This window comes from Hypanus sabinus, chromosome 6 (assembly GCF_030144855.1).
Source record: "Hypanus sabinus isolate sHypSab1 chromosome 6, sHypSab1.hap1, whole genome shotgun sequence".
Lineage (NCBI taxonomy): Eukaryota > Metazoa > Chordata > Chondrichthyes > Myliobatiformes > Dasyatidae > Hypanus > Hypanus sabinus.
The window spans coordinates 46,968,059-46,991,492 of record NC_082711.1 but is presented as its reverse complement, the minus strand read 5'-3'; the positions used below and the strand labels follow the sequence as shown (position 1 = coordinate 46,991,492).

The window sequence follows — 23,434 nt, the reverse complement described above, 5'->3', positions numbered from 1 at the left end:
AGAAGTTTATTGCCCTTCAGCTTCAATAATTTTTCCATGTCATGTCCTCACAAATGCTAATTTACTTCAACTTGTCATTCATCTAGAACTATTGTTCTCCAGTATTTCTTTTTGTGTATCTCACATGGCAACAGACTCAAGTATTCCTTTAATTTCAGTAGTTTCAAGGGCAAACATCAGTATTGTTAATCAATGATCGCCAGAGTTTTGAGTGTGAAAGTGATAATAAGACAACTGCCTTTCACTTTCATTTCTGTCAAAAACAGTATACAGCTAGGGTAAATAGGATGGAGAGCCAGAATTAGTTTCCCAGGATGGAAATGTTGAATAGTAGAGAGCACAGCTTTCAAGTGAGTGAGCAACATTTAGAGGGAATTATAGGGCAAGTTTTTCTTGCACAGAAATTGAAAGGCGCCTGGAATGCAGGGCCAGAAAGGTAGTGGAAGCGGTTATGACAGTGCCTTTTACAAGGCAATTAGATAGACACATGATCATGCAGGGAATGAAAGGAAATGGATGATGTTCATGCAGAAGGGATAAGTTTAATTTGGCATCATGCTCAATTGTAGGGCCTGTTTTCATGCTCTACTCTTCATTGTCCTATGCTGCTCATTCTATGACAAAAATACTGGGATTTCTGGGCATATACAGTGGAAATACGAATGATGCTATTTTTGATTCAGCACACACCACAGGAGCACATAAACCAAGGAAATCACTTCAACCAAATTTTAAGCGATTGATATTTTGATAGAAAGTGCAGACACTTCCATAATCCACTGCAAAAATTTCTCAAGTGTCCGCAGACACCTTCAGAGCTCTTGTGTTAGCCAGTGAGAATAAATTGTTTCTCATGTGTGTAGTAGTGTTGGGCACCTTATGGAAACTGATGGTAGAGTGCAAATTTATACCAGTTCCAATCACTTACACTAGGGAAGTCTGTCAGGTTTTGCAGGGCATAGGAACAGCTTCTTCTTCCTGAGAATGAAGCAGAATGGCTGTGAGGAACCAAGTTCTAGCAAATATCACTGCAAGCAACATAAACCTGACTGAGTGGTGCCACAATAACCACCTCTTACTCAACATCAGCAAGACCAAGGAGGAGGAAACCAGAGGTCCATGAATCAGTCCACAAGATAAGATATACGATAAAGGAGCAGAAGTAGGCCATTCAGTCCATTGAGTCTGCTCCATCATTCAATCATGGGCTAATCCAATTCTTACAGTCACCCCCACTCCTCTGCTTTCACCCCATATCGCTTGATGCTCTAGCTAATCAAAAGCCTATCTATCTTTGCCTTAAATACACCCAGTGACTTGGCATCCACAGCCACTCATGGCAACAAATTCCACAGATTTACCACCCTCTGACTAAAGTAATTTATTTGCATCTCAGCTCTTCAATCCTGTCCTTCAATCCTGAAGTTGTGTCCTCTTGTCCAAGAATCCTCTACCTTGGGAAATAACTTTGCTATATCTATCTGTTCAGGCCTTTTAACATTCGGAATGTTTCTATGAGATCCCCCCTCATTATCCTGAACACCAGGGAACACAGCACAAGAGCTACCAGATGTTCCTCATGCAATAACCCTTTCATTCCTGGAATGATTTTCATGAATTTGCTCTGAAACTTCTCCAATGTCAGCATATCCTTCCTAAAATAAGGAGCCCAAAACTGCACACAATATTCCAAGTCTGGTCTCACGAGTGCCTTATAGAGCCTCAACATCACATTCCTGCTCTTATATTCTATAACTCTAGAAATGAATGCCAACATTGCATTCTCTTCTTCACAACTGACTCAACCTGGAGGTTAACCTTTAGGGTATCTTGCACAAGGACTCCCAAGTCCTTTTGCATCTCTGCATTTTGAATTCTCTCCCCATCTAAATAATAGTCTGCCCATTTATTTCTTCCACCAAAGTACATGACCATACTCTTTCCAACATTGTATTTCATTTGTACTTCTTCGCCCATTCCCCTAAACTATCTAAGTCTCTCTGCAGGCTCACTGGTTCCACAACACTACCCGATACTCCAACTATCTTTGTATCATCGGCAAATTTAGCCACAAATCCTCAAATCATTGACATTCATCACAAAAAGCAGCGGTCCTAACACCGACCCCTGTGGAACTCCACTGGTAACCGGCAGCCAGCCAGAATAGGATCCTTTTATTCCCACTCTCTGCTTTCTGCCAACCAGCTAATGCTCTATCCATGCTAGTAACTTCCCTGTAATTCCATAGGTTCTTATCTTGCTACTCTGCCTGTAATTTCCTCAAAGAATTGCAGGAGGTTAGTCAGGCAGAATTTCCCTTTCCCGAAACCATGCTGGCTTTGGTCTATCTTGTCATATGCCTCCAGATGCTCTGTAATCTCATCACTAACAATCGATTCCAACAACTTCCCAACCACTGATGTCAGACAATGTCACAACACTGATGTCACAAGTCTATAGTTTCCTTTCTGCTGCCTCCCACTCTTCTTAAATAGTGGAGTAACATTTGCAATTTTCCAGTCATCCGGTACAATGCCAGGACCTATCGATTCTTGAAGATTATTGTTTATGCCTCCACAATCTCTACAGCTACTTCTTTCAGAACCCCAGAGTGAATTCCATCAGGTCCAGGAGATTTATCCACCCTCAGACCATTAAGCTTCCTGAGCACCTTCTCTGTTGTAATTTTCACTGCACATTCTTCACTTCCCTGATGCTCTTGAATGTCTGGTATACTGCAGACATCTTCCACTGTGAAGACTGATGCAAAATACGCATTCAGTTCCTCTGCCATCTCTGCATCTCTCATTACAATATCTCCAGTGTCATTTTGTATTGGTCCTATTATCAACCCTCAACTCTCTTTTACCCTTTATATACATAAAAAAGCTTTTAGTACCTTCTTTGATATTATTCACCAGCTTCCTCTCATAGTTCATCTTTTCCTTCCAAATGACTGTCTTAGTTTCCTTCTGCACATTTTTGAAAGATTCCCAATCCTCTGTCTTCCCACTAGTCCTGGCTTCCTTGTATGCCCTCTCTTTTGCTTTTACTTTGGCTCTGACTTCACTTGTCAGCCACGGTAGTGTCCTTCTTCCATATGAAATTTCTTCTTCTTTGGAATATATCTCTCTTGCGCTTCCCTCATTTTTCACAGAAACTCCAGCCATTGCTGCTCTGCTGTCCTTTCTGCAAAGTTCCACTCTCATACCATTGTAGTTTCCTTTATTCCACTGAAATACTGACACATTGGATTTTACTTTCTCCCTCTCAAATTTGAATGTGAACCTGTCATAATGATCACTGTTCCCTAAGGGATCCTTAGCCTTAAGCTCTCTGATCACTTCTGGATCGTTGCACAACATCCAATCCAGCACAGTCAGTCCTCTAGTGGGCTCAACAACAAGCTGTTCTAAAAAGCCATCCCTTAGACATTCTACAAATTCTATCTCTTGAGGTCTAGTACTGACCTGGTTTTTCCAATCCTCTTTCATGTTAAAACCCCCAACGATTATCATGACATTGCCTTTCTGACATGCCCTCTCTATCTTCTGCTGTAATTTGTAATCCACATTCTGGCTGCTGTTTGGAGGCCTGTACACAACTGCCATTAGGGTCATTTTACCCTTGCCATTTCTTAACTCAACCCACAAGACTCTACACCTTTCAGTCCTATGTCATCTCTTTCCAATGATTTAATATTTTATCTTATACACAGAGCTACACCACTCCCTCAGCCTACTAAACCATCTTTCCAATACACTGTATATAATTGGCAGCCATCCTTTAGCCAAGTTTCAGAGATGGCCACAATGTCATATTTGTGAATCTGTAGCTGAATTTCAAGATCATCCATTTTATTCCTTATGCTGAGTGCATTCAAATACGATACTCTCAGTCCAGTATTTGTTGCTTTCTGTTTTAATTGCACCATGCCTCTATTGCCCTGTAACTCATGCTACTGGCCTTGATTAAGCCTCATCTTCTGCTTGTTCTTTGTATAATCTCTGTTGCACACTATCTTTGATTTATTTCTGTTTTCTCCTTCCTCGTTCCCATCCCCCTGCCAAATTAGTTCAAATCCTCCCTAACTGCTCTGTTAAACCTGCCTGCTAGGACCCCTTTTTGTTCAGATGTAACCCGTCCTTTTTGTACAGCTAGCACATCCCCCAATGATCCAGGAATCTGAATCCCTGCCCCCTACACCAGTCTCTCAAGCACACATTAATATACCTGATCATGCTATTCTTGCACTTGGTAGCACATGGCAAAGGCAGTATTCCTGATATTACTACCCTGAAGGTCCTGCCTTTCACATTCCTACCTAACTTCCTGAATTCTCTCTTCAGGACCTCCTCCATTTTTCTACCTATGTCGTTGGTACCAATGTGTTGCAAGACTTCTGGCTGTTCACCCTCTCTCTTCAGAATACTCTGCACCCGATCCGAGACATCTCGTACCCTGGCACCTGGGAGGCAACACACCATTCGGGTATCTCTATCAGGGTGACAGAACCTCCTGTCTGTTCCCCTCACTATGGAATTCCTCATTGCAGGATCATAAGTGGAGGTGTCAATAACTTTAAACTGCTCAGTGTTATTATTCCTAAGGACCTGTCCTGGGCCAAGCACGTTCAGTGCCTTGATAAAGTATTCAGCCCCACAAATATTTTCACATTTTACTGACTCATTTTCTGAATTTAAAATATATTGAAGTAGGAATTGTTTGAGCTAATATACAAAACATTGTGCATCATGACATCTTCTCCAGCCCTTTAGCTTTCCCACCCACCTGACTTTACCTTCTAGCTGGTCCTCCCTCTCCTCCCCCCACCTTTTTATTCTGGCAGCTTCCCCCTTCATTTCCAGTCCCAAAGAAGAGTTTCATCCCAAAACGCCGACTGTTTATTCATTTCCATGGACGCCGCCTGATCTGCTGATTTCCTCCAGCGTTTTGTGTGTGCGTTGATCTGGATTTCCAGCATCTGCTGAATCTCTTGTCAAACTTCAGTTTTTGTTCCTTTATTTTAATTTTTTTACTTTACACCTGTACCAAATTTTTGTTTAAAAAATTTAATAATATTGATTTGTTTCTAAATGTCAAGTTTGTGGTTTAACTCACTGTAAATGTTTCTTGTATATTTCATGGGTAAGATTTCCTCCAGATTTATGCTGAACTGGTCTTCCCAATTCTTAAGATCTCATCAATGATGATAGAACTGGCTTCATGTCATAAAGGGGTTTCATGAGCTGTACTGAGTAACCATGGAGGCAATTATGGGCAGTTCATTTTTAACAATAAATCTGAACCATTAACAATCCAGTCCAATTAGAAAATAAATGGAAATCAGAATATTACTCATGCTGAAAATCTGAAATAAAATCAGAAAATGCTGAAGAAGACCCAACAGGTCAGGCTGCATCTGTGGAAAAAGAAACAAAACTAAGTATTCCATTTGCTCAGTTATTTCTGTTTCTCTTGGAGTGTGGGAGAACAAGAGGTGAAGTTACTGAGGTGTATAAAATCATGAGAGGTGTAGAAAGGGTAAATGCACAGTCTTTTTCCCTGGGTTAAGGAACCAAAAGCTAGAGAGCATGTCCTTACTGTGAGAGAGAAGAGTTTTAACCGGAACCTGAGGAAAAAACTCTTTACTCAGAGAGTAGGCAGTATATGGAATGAGTTGCCAGAGGAAGTGGTTGAGCTAGGAACATTAACAGCATTGACTGTATAAGATATTTAGGCAAAAAAGTTTTTAAAGATGGATAAAAAGTTTTTAGAAGGGTATTGGCCAAATGTAGTGAAATGGGACTAGCTCAGATGTGAAGCTTTGTTGGCATAAACCAGTTGGGCCAAAGGGCATGTTTCCATGCTGTATGACTCGATGACTCCTTTCATAGATCCACCTAACCTACTGAGAGTACCCATCATTCTCTGTTCCCCAATATAACATATCCTAACAATCTATTACTTTACTAGATAAGGACAAAGTAAGTTTCAATGCCCCATTGAAACATAATAATGATTAATAATCTATCTGCTTCTAAATCACAGGAATGTGCTGTTCACTTTCTGAAATATTATGCCCATTCCTTAAACCTGCCAATGCTACTTCATCTATAATTTGGTGATAAATCTTCCTTTTATTTGCAACATGGAAGAACTTCATTATCCCATTGAGTCTACAGAACACAAAACAGCACAGAAACAGACCCTTCGGCCCATGATGTCTGAGCTGAACTAAATCTCTTCTGTCTCTATGTGACCAAATTCCCTCAATTTCCTGAACACTCATGTGCTGTTCCAAAAGCCTCTTAAATGCCATCTTTGTATCTGCTTCTACCACTATCCATGGTAGAGTTATATCCTATATCATCTCTCAGATGGACTCAGGACAACTTGTAGTAACAAATTAAACTCCATATATTTTTGGGATATGGTAAGAAATGGATCTAACCAGGGAAAGGCATGCTTGCATGGGGAGAATGTACAAACTCCACACTTGAAATAATTATCAAACTTGGGTCACTGGTGATACAGTATGAGGCAGCAGCCCCAGTGTCTGAGATACTGTTAGCTATAATCGGTTAGATATCTTTATATATAAATGTCATCATTTATATAAGGAATAGAGTCCAAGTAGTTCATTGCTACTAACTTCTTCAATCACCTTCTTAAAATACCCCTTGGACCTTTCCCATCAAACTTCAGTGCTTACTTGTGATAGTGACCTAATTGTTTCCTTGTCCTTCATACTACAGGTTCTTTATAATGCCAGTGGCTTTCTCGCAAAGAATCGAGACACATTGCCAGCAGATATTGTCCTACTTTTGAAGTCATCTGATAATAAAATTACTCGGCAGGTTGTAGCACACCCACTTACAAAATCAGGTATGACTTTGTGATTAAGGATTGCCAAAAACACTGTTTTTTCTATTAAACATGAAGGACTTAGTCATTAGTTTATTACAAGGAATATTTTAGATTTTTCACATTCCTATGTTTTTTCAGTTCCATGAAACCAAATCAAAGGTGTCAAAGCAAACTGGAATTTTGTTTCATACAATTTGTCTGAAATTGGTTTGAATTCTGTTTAGCTGTTTGTAGCAGCTGCTTACTGCATTGTGAAGAAGGACTCAGGCCAAGATGTGGCATCTCTTCACCATAGGTTCTGATGTTCATTTCCAGTATCCTTTTGCTTGTGTTACAGATCTCATTCATTTCTTATCTATAAGGTTATGCGATTCAAGAGTAATTTAGTCAGTTGCGTTATTTGCTGTGCTGATAGCTAATTTGCTTCTGTGCCTTATTCAGAATCAGAATCAGGTTTAATATCACCTGAAATGTCATAACGTGCAGCAGCAAAACAATGCAATACATGATAATATAGAAAAAACTGAATTGCAGTAAGTATATATGTATATTAAATAGTTAAATTAAAATACAATAACAATTTTTTAAAAAGTAGTGAGGTAGTGATCATGGATTCAATGTCCATTTAGATATCAGATGGCACAGGGGAGGAAGCTGCTCCTGGATCTCTGAGAGCATGCTTCGGGCTTCTGTACCTCCTTCCTGACAGTAACAATGAGAAGCGGGAATGCCCTGGGTGGTGAGGGTCCTTATTGATGGACGCCGCTCCTTGAAGTTGTCTTGGATACTAAATAGGCTGATATCTATGACGGAGCTGACTAATTTTATAACTCTCCGTAGCTTACTTCTATCCTGTGCAGTAACCCCTCCCACCTCCCCCTATCCCCCCATACCAGATGGTGACGCAGCCTGTCAGAAAGCTGTCAGAATTCACAGTACATCTATAGAAGTTTTCAAGTGTTTTAGGTGATGAGCCAAATCTCATCAAACTCCTAATGAAATACAGCCACTATCCTGCCTTGTTTGTAGTTGAAATAATACAATTTCTGCAAGAAGTGGCTCTTAAATATGATATCACAATTTCACCTGAGCTTTGCTTTAAAACAGGTCATTCTCTGGTAAATAATTTAAGCAAAATACTTAGCGAAAATGACTTAGTTTATAGACTAAAAGGAGGGCATTCATAACAAAACAGACATTGTATATGTATATTAAGATCAAGAAGGTAGCAGGGAAAGGATAGATCCACTCAAGGCCAAAGGAGGCTATTTATGCCTGGAATCAGAAAGAGTGGGCGAGGTGCTAAATGAGAACTTTGCATCAGTGTTCATCAAGGAAAAGGACATAGATGAAGGTGAGGTCAGGAAGGAGTATGTTGATATTCCAGGACATGTTGACATTAAGAAGGAAGAAGAGTTTGGAGTCTTATGAAAAACATTAAGATGGATATGCCCCCAGGGAATCTGTCCCTGAATAATGAGGGAAATGAGGGAGACATGCGGGGAGATTGCTGAGGTCTTGATACTTTGTGCCTTTTGTCTCCTCTGTAGCTGCAAACCAGGTCCCAGATGACTGGAGAATAGCCAGCGTTGTTCCTTTGTTTGAAAAGTGTGATAGCAGCAGTCCAAGAAATTATTGACCAGTGAGCCTTAAATTAGTTGCAGGGAAATTGTTGGAGAAGGTTCTTAGGGACCAGAGTTTTCCATTTTTGGAAAAGCCTAGACTTAATCGGTGTAATCAGTACAGCTTTGTGCTTTGAGGAGATAGGGAAGGATAGGAAAGGTTTAGAGGACTTTGAGAAGTATGACTAAATATGGGCAAATTGACTAACTTAAAAAAGATTCTTGGTTGACAGGAAGCACTTGGGATGAATGGCCTGTTTCACTTCTATGTGACTCTATAACAAGGAGGATTGATAAGGGTAGGTAGTAGGTATTGTATTCATGGACAGTATGGGATTTCTAGTCAAGATGATGTCAAGCTGCAGTTTCCATCGAAGTTGTGGCTCAGTTTATTTGTTTTCTTTAGATTTGTAGGAATGGTTTTGGGGAGAGAGAGGGAAGTAAGGGATCAGGTTAGGCTTTTTAGAGACTGGATGAGGGGCCTAGTCCTCAGAGTCTAGGCCTCTATTCCGTACTCCATGTTTGAAAATCTGCAACAATATCCACTAAGGATGTACACGGATAGATTTCAAGGTGACAAGCACTGTGAATGAAGATCAGTGAGATGAAGGCTTGCGTCCCACTACTCCAGGTCAACAAGTATTCCATGGGATCAGTGTGTGCACAGAAGAAACACAAAGATCAGTGGCACTGCAAATACACAAGCTGGCAAGACCAGAGCTTGAGGACTTTAGTTTGGGTCCCGTCATCATGGAGTCCGGAGTTTGAGGCTTAGAGTTCAGATTCCTGTTGTCAGCAAATCCAGAGATTGAGACCTGGTGTTTGGAGTCCCATCACTGGCAATCAAAGCCAACCAAAGGTCAATCAGAAGTCCAAAGGCCGAAGTCCCGGATCTGAGAGTCCACAGGAGAAGTCGGATGCTCGATGTCTGTGAGTCGCTGGAGGCTGGAGGCCCTGGAAAGGCCTGTTCTTGACTTCAGCAGTTGGGATATTGAGTAGAAAAATTGGGAAGTCATGTTGCAGCAGTATAAAACTTCAGTGAGTGCGCATTTGGTGTATTGTGTTCAGTTCTGGTCACTGCATTACGGAAAGCATGTGAAGGATTTGGAAAAGGTGCTGAAAAGGTTCACTAGGATGTTGCCTGGATTGGAGAATATTAGTAATAAGGAGAGGTTGGACAAGCCTGGATTGTTTTCTCTGGACCATTGGAGACTGAGGGATGACTGATGCACCATCAATAACTCTGAGACATGAAGCGAGATATCAGCTTTTATTGACTGGAAGAAAGAACAAGCAGCAATTGACCACCATGTTACATCCTGGAGACTGAGGCCGGGGCTCAGGCCTCAATCGCCTTTATACCGGGGTCTGTGGGAGGAGCCACGGTCAGTGGGAGGGGCCACAGGAGCAGTCAGCTGGGGGGGGGGGGGGGGTCCAGACAGGTATCTGTAGTTCACCACAATGACCTGATAGAGGTATGTAAAATTATGAGAGACAGAGGTAAGCTTGATAGTCAGAGATGTCCCCCCCCCCCCCCCAAGGATGAAAATGTCAAATACTAGAAGGGCTAAGCTTAAAGTGAATGGGGAAAAAAGTGAAAGGGATAAAGCTTCTTGCACTGAGATTGGTAGATCCCTGAAACGCACCACCAGAAGCCATTACAATCATAATGTTTAAAAGAAAATTAGATCAAAACATGGACAGCAAATGGAGGAATGTAGATGACTTATCCCCTTGTCCAGGGCCAGCACAGACATGATGGGTGGAAAGGCCTGCTCCTGTACAGTAGTGTTCCTTCTTCAAGAAAATGGTAGAATGCCTGTCTTCAAATTAAAATTGCTGTTCTTCCTCTCCATGTCTTGTGGTGCATCAGGCAGCAACCTTGTTGTTCGCTTTTTACACGGTCAAGCTGCTAGCTTGATGCTCAACCCAGCACAGATGGAAAGTGTACAAATTAAAATGGAAAGGATAATTTTGCAGTTTGTTTGTAAATTCATTATTAAAACAACCACGTACAGTCAGTGAAGCGGTGGTGCTTCCTCACAAGTTATGAGCAACTGATCAGATATACTGAAAATCAAAATAAAGTGCAGGCGCTTGAAATCTGAAATGAAAACAGAAAAATATTGCTGGTATTTCTCAGCAGGTCAGGCTTGATCTATAGGAAGAGACACAGAGCTAATACTCCTGGCTGAAGATCGTCCATCAGATCTGGTAATGAGGGAAAAGCAGCTTGCTAGGCTGCAGGAAGAGTAGGGAAGGGAAGTTTAAGCTGATCTGACCATGGGGATAGACTGTAGACCAGGTTATCTTGTAGATGCGACTGTGGAAGCAAGTATTATCAAAGACAAGAAGGGTAGCAGAGAACACCGAAAGAGAATGATAGGAATGGCATTTGAATGGGAAGGGCCCCTATCAATCGTTACCATCTTATCTGGATGTATCATTGCTTGGACTGGCAACTGCACTGCCATGACCACAGGAAACAGTGGAGGTATGGAAAAGCAATGATGCAGATTCAAACTCCAACCCCAACATTCCCTTCCCATCCAGCCACTTCAAGGAGTACCCATTCCTTTCCTTGATCTCCTGTCCTATGACCTGTCATTTCACAGAAAAATTGGAGAAGAGTAGGGCTCCACTATACTTCATACTGCCTAAGTAAAGGAGCCTGCATAAACAATGATGCCCACCTACCCCTGATATTCTCTCTCCTCTCCTCTCTCATCATGCAAAAGAATACTCAAGCCTAAAAGCTTTTATCACCAGGCTGCAGGACAGCTTCTACCTCGCTGTTCTAAGACTATTGAATAGTTCCCTAGTCTGTTTTTCACTGTACATCCATACATGTGACAATAATAAATCAATTCTAACATACCACTGTCTGGTCTTTGGCCAACATCCTGAAGGCAGTGGAAACAAATGCACTTTCCATTTGATGACATACACGATGTCCCCAGAGCTGGTAGACACCTACAATTAGAAATCAGAGTCACGAACACAATTGCCAAACATAACAGCAGACAATGGTTCATGTTTCAGATAAAGGGGGAAAAAAGTACTTACCTTTCAGAGCAATAAGCAAAGATCACTAATGTGGAGTGTGAACTGATTAACTCTGCGCAGATGCTACTTGACCCAGCGACTGGTTTCAGTGCTCAAAGGTTTTTACTTAAGATTTTCAGCACCTGCAAGGTTTTGCGTTCGTTATTACCAAGTGATTACACATGCAAATATTTGCAGTTGTGCAGCTGTCTTTGGCTAACTAGTGGACCACACTGTTTACAGGACATCAACCATCTCTACATGTTAAAGAACCATCCTGGGGATTCTTGGCTTCACAACAAACCGTCCGTATGAGAGGAAACAGTGATTGCATCAACATTTATAGCATAGATTATGTCACTGACTATGAATGATTTTATACCAGAATTGGACACAATCTGGTTTACTTAGCTTAAACAAATTCCTTTCAGTCTCTAGATATTTTGGACCTATCCACAACTGTTTTAAACTGTGGACTGTCCAACTATGGATTACCTACTTAATATCCTAAACTCACACTTCATTACTTGCCCGGTCACTGAGGAAATTAATACTTATCTCCAGAAACTAATAGGATAATCAATATCTTTTCACAGAGTGTATATTTAAAAGTCTCAAGATTATCTTAGAGTGCACTCCTGCCTTCTTTTTCCCCTAAAATATTTTACAATCTTGTTCTGGTGATACATTTTTAATTTTTATATTCCTTCTGGGTTTTTTCACAAAGGTCAAGTGTTTATTTGCCAAGTCAAAGAATGAGAATCATTTTCACTTACTTATTCATTACATGTCTGTTAAACCCAGGAAACTTCAATCTCCCAGATTAGCCATTTTCCAAATGATGTTTTCAATTTATATTACTCCGAAAACGCTACTAAAAAGGGGAATAATTTTATAAAGTAGTTCAAGCTTGTAAGGTAAAAATAAATACCATGTATTAAAAATATTTTTAAAAGTAACTTTTACCTTCTATTCTCTTTACATAAGGTTCTCCTTTCTGTTACTTCCAGACATACTTGAATGGGTTCGTTACCTAACAATGGATTCTTTTCTTCTACATATTAATTGTGGTCAATGATGAGACCTAAAATCTAGACTTCGCTTTCTTAAATGTTTTCATGTCACTTTTAATTCTATTACTCTTCTGCTATGGTGTATTGCTTGTGTATCTGACTTATCTCAGTAAACGAAAGTCAATAATTTCATTACTTACAAAGCAGAATCATCCTGCAGGCGGGAAGTCACCTAGTGGCATTTACAGAAGGTTTGGTGGCTAAAGTATCTCAAATCCTATGGATGAAGTTTTCCCTTGTGTAAAAAAAATGTAATCATGGTCTAGTTATTCATGCGATCAGATCCAATTGCTTTAAGTTTAAGCTGATGCAATCAACAGTGAAGTCTGCAGTAAATGAGTGAATTCTGAGGGGAAGTTAAAAGGAGAATAAAATAGATTATGGTATGATTAGTGTAAAAATTGGCATTTCATGATCAGCTTGGACTCAGTCGCCAAAGTACTTATTTCCATACTACCTCTTTCTATAACTCTATGCCTCCATGTGCCTCTGGACTAGGAACTAAGAGCTGAGGAATGAGATAGATTAAGTTTATTTTAGGCTTACTGCACAGTTACAGGCCCATCTGGCCCAATGAGACCCTGGCACCCAATTACACCAATGTGACTAGTTAATCTTCTAATCTGTACATGTTTGGAATGTGAGGAATAAACCAAAGCACCTGGAGGAAACTCCGTGTAATTGTGACAAGAATACATAAACTTCTTAAAGGCAGTGATGGGAATCGAACTCAGATTACTGGTGTTGTAATAGTGCTATGCTATCCTTAGCAAGTACTTGATCTTGTAAATGACACAAAGGGACAAACTGTGCCTCCCATGCCGTAAATGTCAATGGTCTGGATTTTGTCATTGCCTTCAAACAGGATTAGAGCAATCTATAACTGGAACACCAATAAGCATGAAGTGTGATGCTCCTGAATCAGCCTCATGCAAAGTATACCTTCTCCTTCCGAGGTTAAGGATTCTGCAGGGCCAAGAACACCAAGGAAATCAGTAAGATCTGGACTTGGGCTAGGTCCAAGTGGCTGGAAGGGAGAGAGTCCTGAGCTGGGATGGACAGCCAACACTTTGATAGGGTTTGTTTGGAGCATCAGGATGGAGACTGCCAATGATTGTTGGGGTGAGAGGAGACAATCACTCACCAATAGGAGGTATTTAGTTTAGAGGGGATTGGGTGTTGGTGGTAGCCTGGCCCACCTATAGAAGAGTTCTTTGTTCACACGTTACTCTTACTTGTCTTCTCAGAACCAATAAAATTAGAGTAGAAGCAAGTCATCCCCAGTCCTAAGCAACTGAATAAAAAGAAGAATTTTTGAGCATGATGCCAAAGTAGTTTTCTTTCTTTGACATTTGGCTCCCAGTATCATGGTTCTATTTGTCACTGATCTCAGCTTCATTCCTTCTCAAATCTCCCCTATCTCTACCTTTATGAGAACCACTTTATTATTACAACATTTATCCATGTTTTGTCAGCTCAGACAAACTTTCTCTTGCCAAAGACATCCTTCATTTCCCAGTAAATTCAACTTCATAACTGATAGGGTAGCACAGTGCTGAGGTGGTTAGTTTCTGTTGCCTTACCCCACAGGAACCCAGATTCAATTCTGACCTTTGGTACTGTGTGTGTGCAGTTTGTACACTCCCCCTGTGTGTCAGGCCTGCACAGGCAGGCACCTTCCAGGCTCCATACAGCTAACAGGAGTCAGCTGCCACTCATTTCCAAATTGTCACCTGCAACCTATTTAAACCCAGTTCTCATCCACAGTCCTTATTCACACATTATACCAGCCAGCCTCAACCAGTTGCTCCCAGTTTTCATTTACCTTGTTGTCTGTAGTGTCTCTTTCTCATTTTGTGGCCCTTCTTGTCTTGTTATTTTTCAGTCTACTATTGAAGTTATCACTCTTCATCAAATTGTCTCCACTGCTCTACTTTTGGATCAAGCCACCTCTACATTTCCTGACATGTAACTGCATGGGCTTCTACTGGATGGTCTAGCCTTCTTCCAAATCCCAATGATCTGTTGGGGGATTAACTGGCTCCTGTGCAATACCAATAGTGCATGTATGTGATGGGACGAAGGACCTATTTCTGTTCTGTACAAAACTTTCACTCAGAAAAAATCAAGTGAAGTTGAAATAAATGTGAGAAAGAATAGGGTACCTAGGGACAAGGAAATAACAAGAGTGGGAAATAGACCAATGGGGTTGCCAGGAACTGGCATTGACCTGATAGGCCAAATGGCCTAACTCCTTGTCCTAATATATAAGTACAATTTCCTGCTCTTCTGACCTAAATGGCATCATGCCCTGATCTCACTGCATTCTCTGCATGTTAATATATAGTGACCATTGTCCCAACAGTAATGCAAATTTAATACAACACATACTCTTGACAAACTCCTTCCTTCATAAACTCATCCCTGGCCATCTCTGAGGCCTCCCTTAGCTCTAAAACAAGCTGAGTACTATTTTGTAAGAACAATTCAATGATGGTGGAAGTGAAGTTGATAAAGTTATCCCCTTTGGATCAAGAGCCTGACAACTGAGGGGGGATAACTGTTCCTGAACTTGGTGGTGAGAGTCCTGAGGCTCTTGTACCTTCTTCCTAATGGCAGCAGTGGAGAAGAGAGCATATGTTGGGTGGTGGGGGCCCCTGATGATAGATGCTGCTTTCTTGCAACTTCACTACTCAACTTCATTTGCCCCATCATCGAAATGTTCCCATAAACTTATGGACTCACTTTCAAGGACTCATCTCATGCTCTTGATATTTATTTATTTATCTATCTATCTATCTATCTATCTATCTATCTATCTATCTATCTATCTATCTATCTATCTATCTATCTATCTATCTATCTATTTATCTATCTATCTATCTATCTATCTATCTATCTATCTATCTATCTATCTATCTATCTATCTAGCTATCTATTTATCTATCTATCTATCTATCTATCTATCTATCTATCTATCTATCTATCTATCTATTTATCTATCTATCTATCTATCTATCTATCTATCTATTTATTTATCTATCTATCTATCTATCTATCTATCTATCTATCTATTTATCTATTTTTCTATCTATTTATTTATTTATTTATTTATTTATCTATTTATCTGTTTGTTTATTTATTTATTTATTTGTTATTTCTTTTCTTTGTATTTGCACAATTTATTGTCCTTAGCACACTGTTGGTATGTAAGGTGGAGTGGTCTTTCATTGATTTTCTTATGGTTATTATTGTATTATGGATTTATTAGGCATGCCCACAAGAGAATGAATCACAGGATGTATATGGTGAGTGAGGCCTCCATCAGTCAGGGTCAACCATGGATGTTGCATCCTAGGTGTATGAATATGTAAGCCTGGACAGAACAATATGGAGAGCAAGCTGTTACCCACGTCGTAAGTTCCCCCTCTCTACACAGCTGATGAACGTAAAGGAGTGGCAGAGACTGATACAGTTCGGTACCAGCAGTGTTGCAAGAGTTGCCAGTCAGCGTTGAACTCAATGTAGGACTGCCTTAGGGACTCCAGCTTCAGATATTTCCCTCGGGATTTACTGCAGAACCCTTCCCTATGAGTGGATATAGCCACAAGGCAGCAGAGGTTTAAAGTCAGAGTTTTCCTTCTTCTAGATGAACTGCCAGACACAGCTGATGAGCACCATCTTGTCCCTGTAGATGTGCTCAGTGGTGGGAAGGGCTTTACCTGTGATGAACTGGACCATATCTACAACTTTGTGAAGGCTTTTCCATTCATGGGCATTGGTGTTTCCATACCAGGCTATGATATATCCACTCAATATACTCCCCACTATACATTATAAGTTTGTCAGTGTTTCAGATGTCATGCTGAATCTTCACAAACTCCTAAGGAAGTAGAGGTGCTGCCATGCTTTCTTTGTAAATGCACTTACAGTATGTGTTGGGCCCAGAATGTTCCTTCAATGTTGTGAGATTACCTGTCTCCGGCATCCTGGTTGCAGTGTGATCTAGACGCAGCATTTCTCTAGGTTTAAAAAAAATTTCCTCAGATTCCTCACATCATCTCATACCTGTTATGTAAACCTTTTCCCTCTCAGAGAAGTTCCTCTAACTTACTTATGTCCTTCACCTCTAACAATTCCCAAATCAGCCTCCTGCACTTGAAGCAACAAACTCAATCTATCGAACCTCTGTTTATAACAGAAAAGTCCTAAAACAGGTAGCATCCTGCTCCTTCTCCAGTGCAATATAATCTTCCTGTAGTACAGTGAACAGAATAGGAGAGGTAATTGCTTTGTCATAGTCACCCCTTCATCTCCTCACTGCAAATTAAAACTAACTTATTTTTCTGTTTCCCAGTTCTGATGAAGGGTCTTCAACCAAAACATTAATTCTGTGTCTCCTTCCACAGATGCTAACTTACTTGCTGAGTATTTCTGGTGTTCTGCCTTGTATTAGAAATTCAGTATTTCCGCAGTTTTAGTTTCATTTTACTTTCAATGTGGATATAATATAGACAAATATTTGTACAGTATAGACACCTTAAATAATTTCAGGAAAGTTACAAAATGCTTCACAGTGCATGAAGTACCTTAGATGTGCCTCCACACTCATCAAATAAGAATTGCAGGAACCAACTTGCATACACAAAGTGATGCTGAAGAGAAAGGCTACCTTAGTTTAGCTGCTTGAGCAATGACAGGATACAATGTGACTAATCCATTGCTTTCCATTTTCACGCTGATCCCCTCTGTAACAAATGACAAAATCCGTCACAATAGAGTTATAGAATAATACAGCACAGAAACGTATGCTTTAACTCACTGACTCTACACTGATCATCTGACATCTATTTTCACTCATCCCACTCTAATCCTGTTTTGGTTTCCCTATATTCATATCCACTCTTCCTCTATTCTACCCTGCACCTGCACCTAGGGGCAATTTATGGTGGCCATTTAATTTACCACCAGCTACGGCAGTCAGCATGCAAACTCCAGGCTCTGAAGTACCAATCAGGATTGAACGCATGTTACTGGAAATATGACTCAGCTACATCACTGTGCTTGGAGAAACATTGGATCAATAAATCAATAAATCAATCCAGTAGGTATTTCTGAAGGATGACTGATGGTAGATTATTCTTATATTGTCCATTGAAAAAATAACAGATGTTCAAATGCAACAGTTGACACTTAAAAAGTCTAACTGGACTTAGACCCATTCCAATTTGCCTACTGTCATAAACAGGTCAACAGCAGATTGCATTTCCTTGTCTCTTCACTCAGCCCTGGAACATCTGGACGGTGAAGACTCATGTATCAGGATGTTCTTCATTGACTACAGCTCTGCAATCAACGCTATCATCCCCTCAAAGATACAAGACCTAAGCCTCGATTCCTCCTTGTGCAGCTGGATCCTGGATTTCCTCACTTGCAGACCCCAGTCAGATTGGATTGGCAACATCTCCTTCACAATTTCCATCAGCATGAGGCTCTGTGCTTAGTCACCTGCTCTACTTGCTTTACAGTCATAACTGTGCGGCTAAGCACAGCTCTAATGCCATATCTAAGTTTGTTGATGACACCACTGTTGTGGCCAAATCAAAGTTGCTGAAGAATCAGTAAATAGGAGGGAGATTGAAAATCTGGCTGAGTGGTGTCACAACAGTAACCTCTCACTCAATGTCAGCAAAACCTTAAAGCTGATTATTAACCACAGGAGGAGAAAATCAGAGGTGTATGAGCCAGTTCTGATCAGGAGACCAGAGGTGGAGAGGGTCAATGACTTTAGATTCCTCGGAGTTATTATTTCAAAGTGTCCATCGGGGTCCAGCATGTAAGTGCCTTTCCAAAGAAGACACAACCGCACCTCTACTTTCTTAGGAGTTTGCGAAGATTCAGCATGTCATCTATAACTTTGACAAATTTCTATAGATGCATGATGGAGAGAATACTGACTGGTTGCATCACAAAAGTATGGAAACACCAACGTCCTTGAATGGCAACACCTGCAAAAGGTAGTAGATACAGCCCAGTCCATCACTGGTGAAGTCCTTCCTTCCATTGAGCATATCTACAAGGAATGCTGTTGCAGAAAAACAGCATCCACCATTAAGGACCGTCACCATCCAGGCCTTGCTCTTTTCACGCTACTTCCATCAGGAGGAGGTACAGGAGCATTAGGTCCCACATCATCAAGTTCAGGAACAGTTATTATTCCTTCAGCCATTAGGATCCTGAACAAGCATGGATAACTTCACTCACCTTGACAGTCCACAACCTATGGACGCTTCAAGAACTCTATAACTCATGTTTTCAATGGCTTATTCAGCTATAATTATTATTTTGATTTTCTTTTTATGTTTGCACAGCTTGTTTTCTTTCGCACGTTGCACATTTTGTTTGTCTGTCTTTCTTTGTATGTAGATTTTCATTGATTCTACTGCGTATTTCCTGTAAATGACCACAAGAAGATGTCAGGATAGCATATGGTGAACAACACAGACTTCAATAATAAATTTATTTTGAACCTTGGAGTTCCAAATTAATAAAACGTTGATAATGAATCCATGACAAGTATATGTGGAGTTTCCGAGAGTTTGATAACTTTGGAAAGGAGCTCAAAGTCCACTCTCCATCATCGTGAAGCACCTCGGGGTTACAGATTGTAGTGAAGGGTATACTGTACATAATTAATTCAGAGGGAACAATAATGTTTTGTAAGACAGAAGAATAAAATATAACATGTTTTAAAAGCAGGTCCATGTTGTGCAAAAGTCTTTAAAGATGTGTTCATCACTGATTAACTGGACTCTGAAAACTCACTCACTCCACAGGCCACTGCTATTGTACAGGAACACAAAAACATAATAGGAGTAGGACACCAGGTCCCTCAAACCTGCCCGATCGTTCCATATAATCAACCTCAGAGCTCAACTCCTCCTTTCTGCTAGATCCCTTTAGCCCTCAATTCCAAATCTTTCAACACATTTACTTCCCATTTCAAATATTCTCAGCAAACATTTTGAGGCAGAAAATAACAGAAAGTTGCTACTCTTTCTCTAAGCAAATCTCAAACTAATATGACCATCTCCTTATCTTGAGACTATGCTCCCTCATTTAAAATGCTCCGACCAATAAAATCATCTCAACATGAACCTGTTATATCCTCTTAGAAGCTTCTTTGTTTAACCCCTCAGTTTTCTTAACCTGTAAAGAATAGAGACACAACCATTGTAGCATCTCATTAGGATAACCCTCTTATCCCAGGAACTGGTTTGGTGAATCTCCTTCGGACTACCTCTGATATTTAACAGGGAGGGAGGTTAAATCCATTAGCTGATTCAACAGGAGGATTTTGCTGTTGGTTTCCAATGGAATGATATTTGTTTACACTGCTCAGTGAGGTGTTGAAAATGGTGATCAACTCCATGATAATGACATATTCAGGGGAGGATAGAAGTTTTCTTACACAAATATATTTAATCTACATAATTGTTTTCTGAAAAATATTGTTAGTTAAGGATCCATCATTTTTGAACATAATTCCCATATTTTATCAGCGATGTTGGGGTTGATGTTGTTAAAAAATGCGATGGGAAAATGGGGAACAGAACTGATGTACACCGAAGGAGCAATATGGACAAATACTGAAGGGAAACCAAGTTGATCCAGCAAATGCAAACATGATAAGAGGTATGGGTAAAATTCAAGGCTAAGTTGCATCTATTTAATTCAAAAGGTCCTACTAAAAAGTAGATAAGCATTGTTAAGCACTGGGGTTATGTTATTGTTGAAATTAGAGATGTGTTTGATGGACTTGACTGTTCAGTTTCAGGGTGAAGCTGCACCCAATGCTCTGTTTGTGAACCATTCACTCCTCATGTCATCTCTGATCCTTCCTGTTTCAATTGACCACCTACCCATGGGATATCTTCCCTTTATTTATCCTATCTAAGCCTCTCATAATTTTAAACACCTCTATCAAATCTCTCTTTTTGCTATATTTGGAAGGACCTCAGTTTCATCAGTTAGATGCAAGATGGCAACCCCAGTGCAAGTTAAATTTAGTTTGATTAACTAAACCAGATTCTTTTGTTTTATCCTAGGAAATCTGACTCGCTCTAAGAGCAAAGGTGCAACAGTTCCCCGAGTTCGAACTCCTCAGCGCTCAGTGAATCATTCAAAGGTAGATGTCTGGAGCATAGGATATTGAATTACATTTTCCTTTAAAAATGCTGACTAGCATTTTTATACTGCTACTTAGACCACTTATTTATCTGCCAAATTTTGAGATACCTGCGAGAGAGAAGTCAACTTGGCAGAAGGCAAAAGATTTGATGCGTCAGAAATATACTCACTGACTGATTCTGGTGAATGAAGTTGGATTATACAAGTTCTTGGGTGCCAAATGGAATTTGCATTTAAAATTCATGTCCTTTACTCAAAAAGATTGGAGTTTCCAGATTTCTATTGTACCTCGATTACTCTGCTATTGAAGATCTTGAAGATGGCATTTGAATTATGTTTTTGTGTTGATTTAATTATATCATAATCTGGTTTTGCATTTGCTCCATCTCCCCTGGTGAGGGTGTGACAAGCGATATTATTTTACAGGTTATAAGTAGTATTAATGATCAGCAGAAATACAACACCTGAAAATAGATTGACCTTAAATATTAAGCCATGCAGATTCGCTATAATTTCAAATGATCAGAATATTGATTAAAGTATTTAGAATAAGATAAATATTTAGAAAAACTTTTACATGTTATTTGTCTTGTAGTAGAGGACTTTCCAATAATGATTTTGTATTGGATGTGATGGAACTTTTGATTTGTGGCATCCCTGAAAAAAAATTACTTCTGTCATGTGATTATGATCCTTATGAACTAAAACCAAATTATATAAATGTACAATTATGATAATTTAAAGAAAATTATTAATCACACACATTTTCAGTGTCTCAAGTTCAATTTCCTTGTAATACAGGTTATATTGAGGCATTTAGTTGTCTGCATCTCATTGTTCCATTGTCCTTTGGCACCAGATGGCTTCATAATAATAAAAAAAATGCAAAAGCTTAATACTGTGTCTTATACGTTGAGGGTCTTTAAACGTTCACTCTTTATTAACTATAATTTGGTTCTCAGGGAAGTTATCATACATCATGAAGCATTCCAGTGCAGCACCATGTCCTCGTGTAAAACCCCATAAATGTCAGGTTTAATTTGGGATGCAAATAAGACAACATGCTAGAACTCAACAATGTCACGGTAAACAATAGCGAGATACGTATCTTCATCTCTTCTGCTGATTGAGCTTCTGATCTTGGTACATAATCAAGGAAGGTACCATTCAGTCATTGGTTCTTCCCCAAAGTGAAGTAAGAGAGTTGTCATCTAGATAATGATTCCTTTTTTTCACTCCCTTCACCCACGTGGCATCCATGGAACGATTGTAGAAAACTAAGGCAACTATGGAAGAATTAATACTTTAAGGACAAGTTATCCATGTGCAATAATAAGAATAATATCTTTAATCACCAATATTATCTAAGGTAATCTGCATACATAGTACATAAATAGCTTAGAAATTGGCTGGTCAGTATTAACCTAGGATTGGCAATATACATAATACTTACTTGAGATCAGCATGATTTTTTTAATCTATTGTTTTAGCATGTTAGTGCTTTCAGACCTTAAGATATAGCTGAGAAAACTCAGTCAAGTCACTTAGTCCAGGCTTCTGTGGAAACTATGTTATGCCAGTCCTCTTCTTTTGCTGGGTAACCTTGTTAATTAAAACAGAAGGCAAAAAATAAAGGATATAAATAAAATGATAAATGAGGTTTTCTGTTTGCATTGTGGACAGCTTACCTTCCTCATAACCAAACAACATTTGCTTCCATTTGTAACTGTACTGAGATCAGAAAAGATCGTTATATCTGCAGTGCATCTGAGAGTTTGGAGACACCAAGAGATTGCAGATGCTAAAATCTGCAGCAAATGCTCTAACAGTTTGTTTTCTTTACACTTGAGAATTTACTTGAGGAAAATACTATGAAAAATATGTCATGGAATTATAGTCAGATTTTGTTAAAGACTCACAAAGGACTTTTAGGTTTCTAAATGGGATATAATATGACATTTATAATTTCTATGCCTTGGCTCAGAACTTTCATTTTTAATTTTACTGGAAATTTATTATAAATTCCAAGGAGTTGTTCATGATATGAACGATAAAACTTGGTTAACTAAAGTCCGAGATTGAAAAAAGCTTTTGTTTCACAAAGCTTGCATGCATATTGAAGTGTGAGGAAGACTTTAAGTAAGATGATGCAGAGAACTGGAATGGGTGGATAGTTGGCAGATGAAATTTTATGCACAGAGATATGAAGGGTTACATTTTGTTAGGAAGAATGAGAAAGGAGCAAGATAAACTAGCAGGCACAATTCTGAAAGAAACAGAAGAACAGATAAATTAGAGATGTGGGCACAGTTCATTGAAAGTAACAGAGAAGCTTGGAAAAAATAGTTAAAAAAACAGCAAAATTGCAAGAGCAATGAAATTGTGATGAAGCTCTTTAAAAACTGCTTTGGGTATAGTTGAAGTACAGTGTTATTTCTAGGCACACACATTAGGAAAGTTGTAAAGGCTTTAGGAACATGCTAAGAGAGACTTCAGAAAATTATTCTGGGGATGAATGACATAAATAGACACAGGAGAAGCTTACGGTATTTTCACAAGAACAAGCAGCACTACAAGAAGATAATATGATAGTATTAGAAATCATTCTGGGAAAAGAAAACTCTGGAATGTTTT

At 39.5% G+C, this 23,434-nt stretch overlaps 1 protein-coding gene across 1 annotated transcript in view; it reads left to right on the top strand.

The window, feature by feature from the left end:
* The window catches only part of myo3a (myosin IIIA), a 243,667-nt gene that overhangs the window by 102,607 nt on the left and 117,626 nt on the right, over positions 1-23,434 (top strand). Inside the window, exons 18-19 of the mRNA XM_059971447.1 lie at positions 6,759-6,888; positions 20,719-20,798. Coding sequence (XP_059827430.1) covers positions 6,759-6,888; positions 20,719-20,798 — 210 coding nt within the window. The remainder of the gene's footprint in view (positions 1-6,758; positions 6,889-20,718; positions 20,799-23,434) is intronic.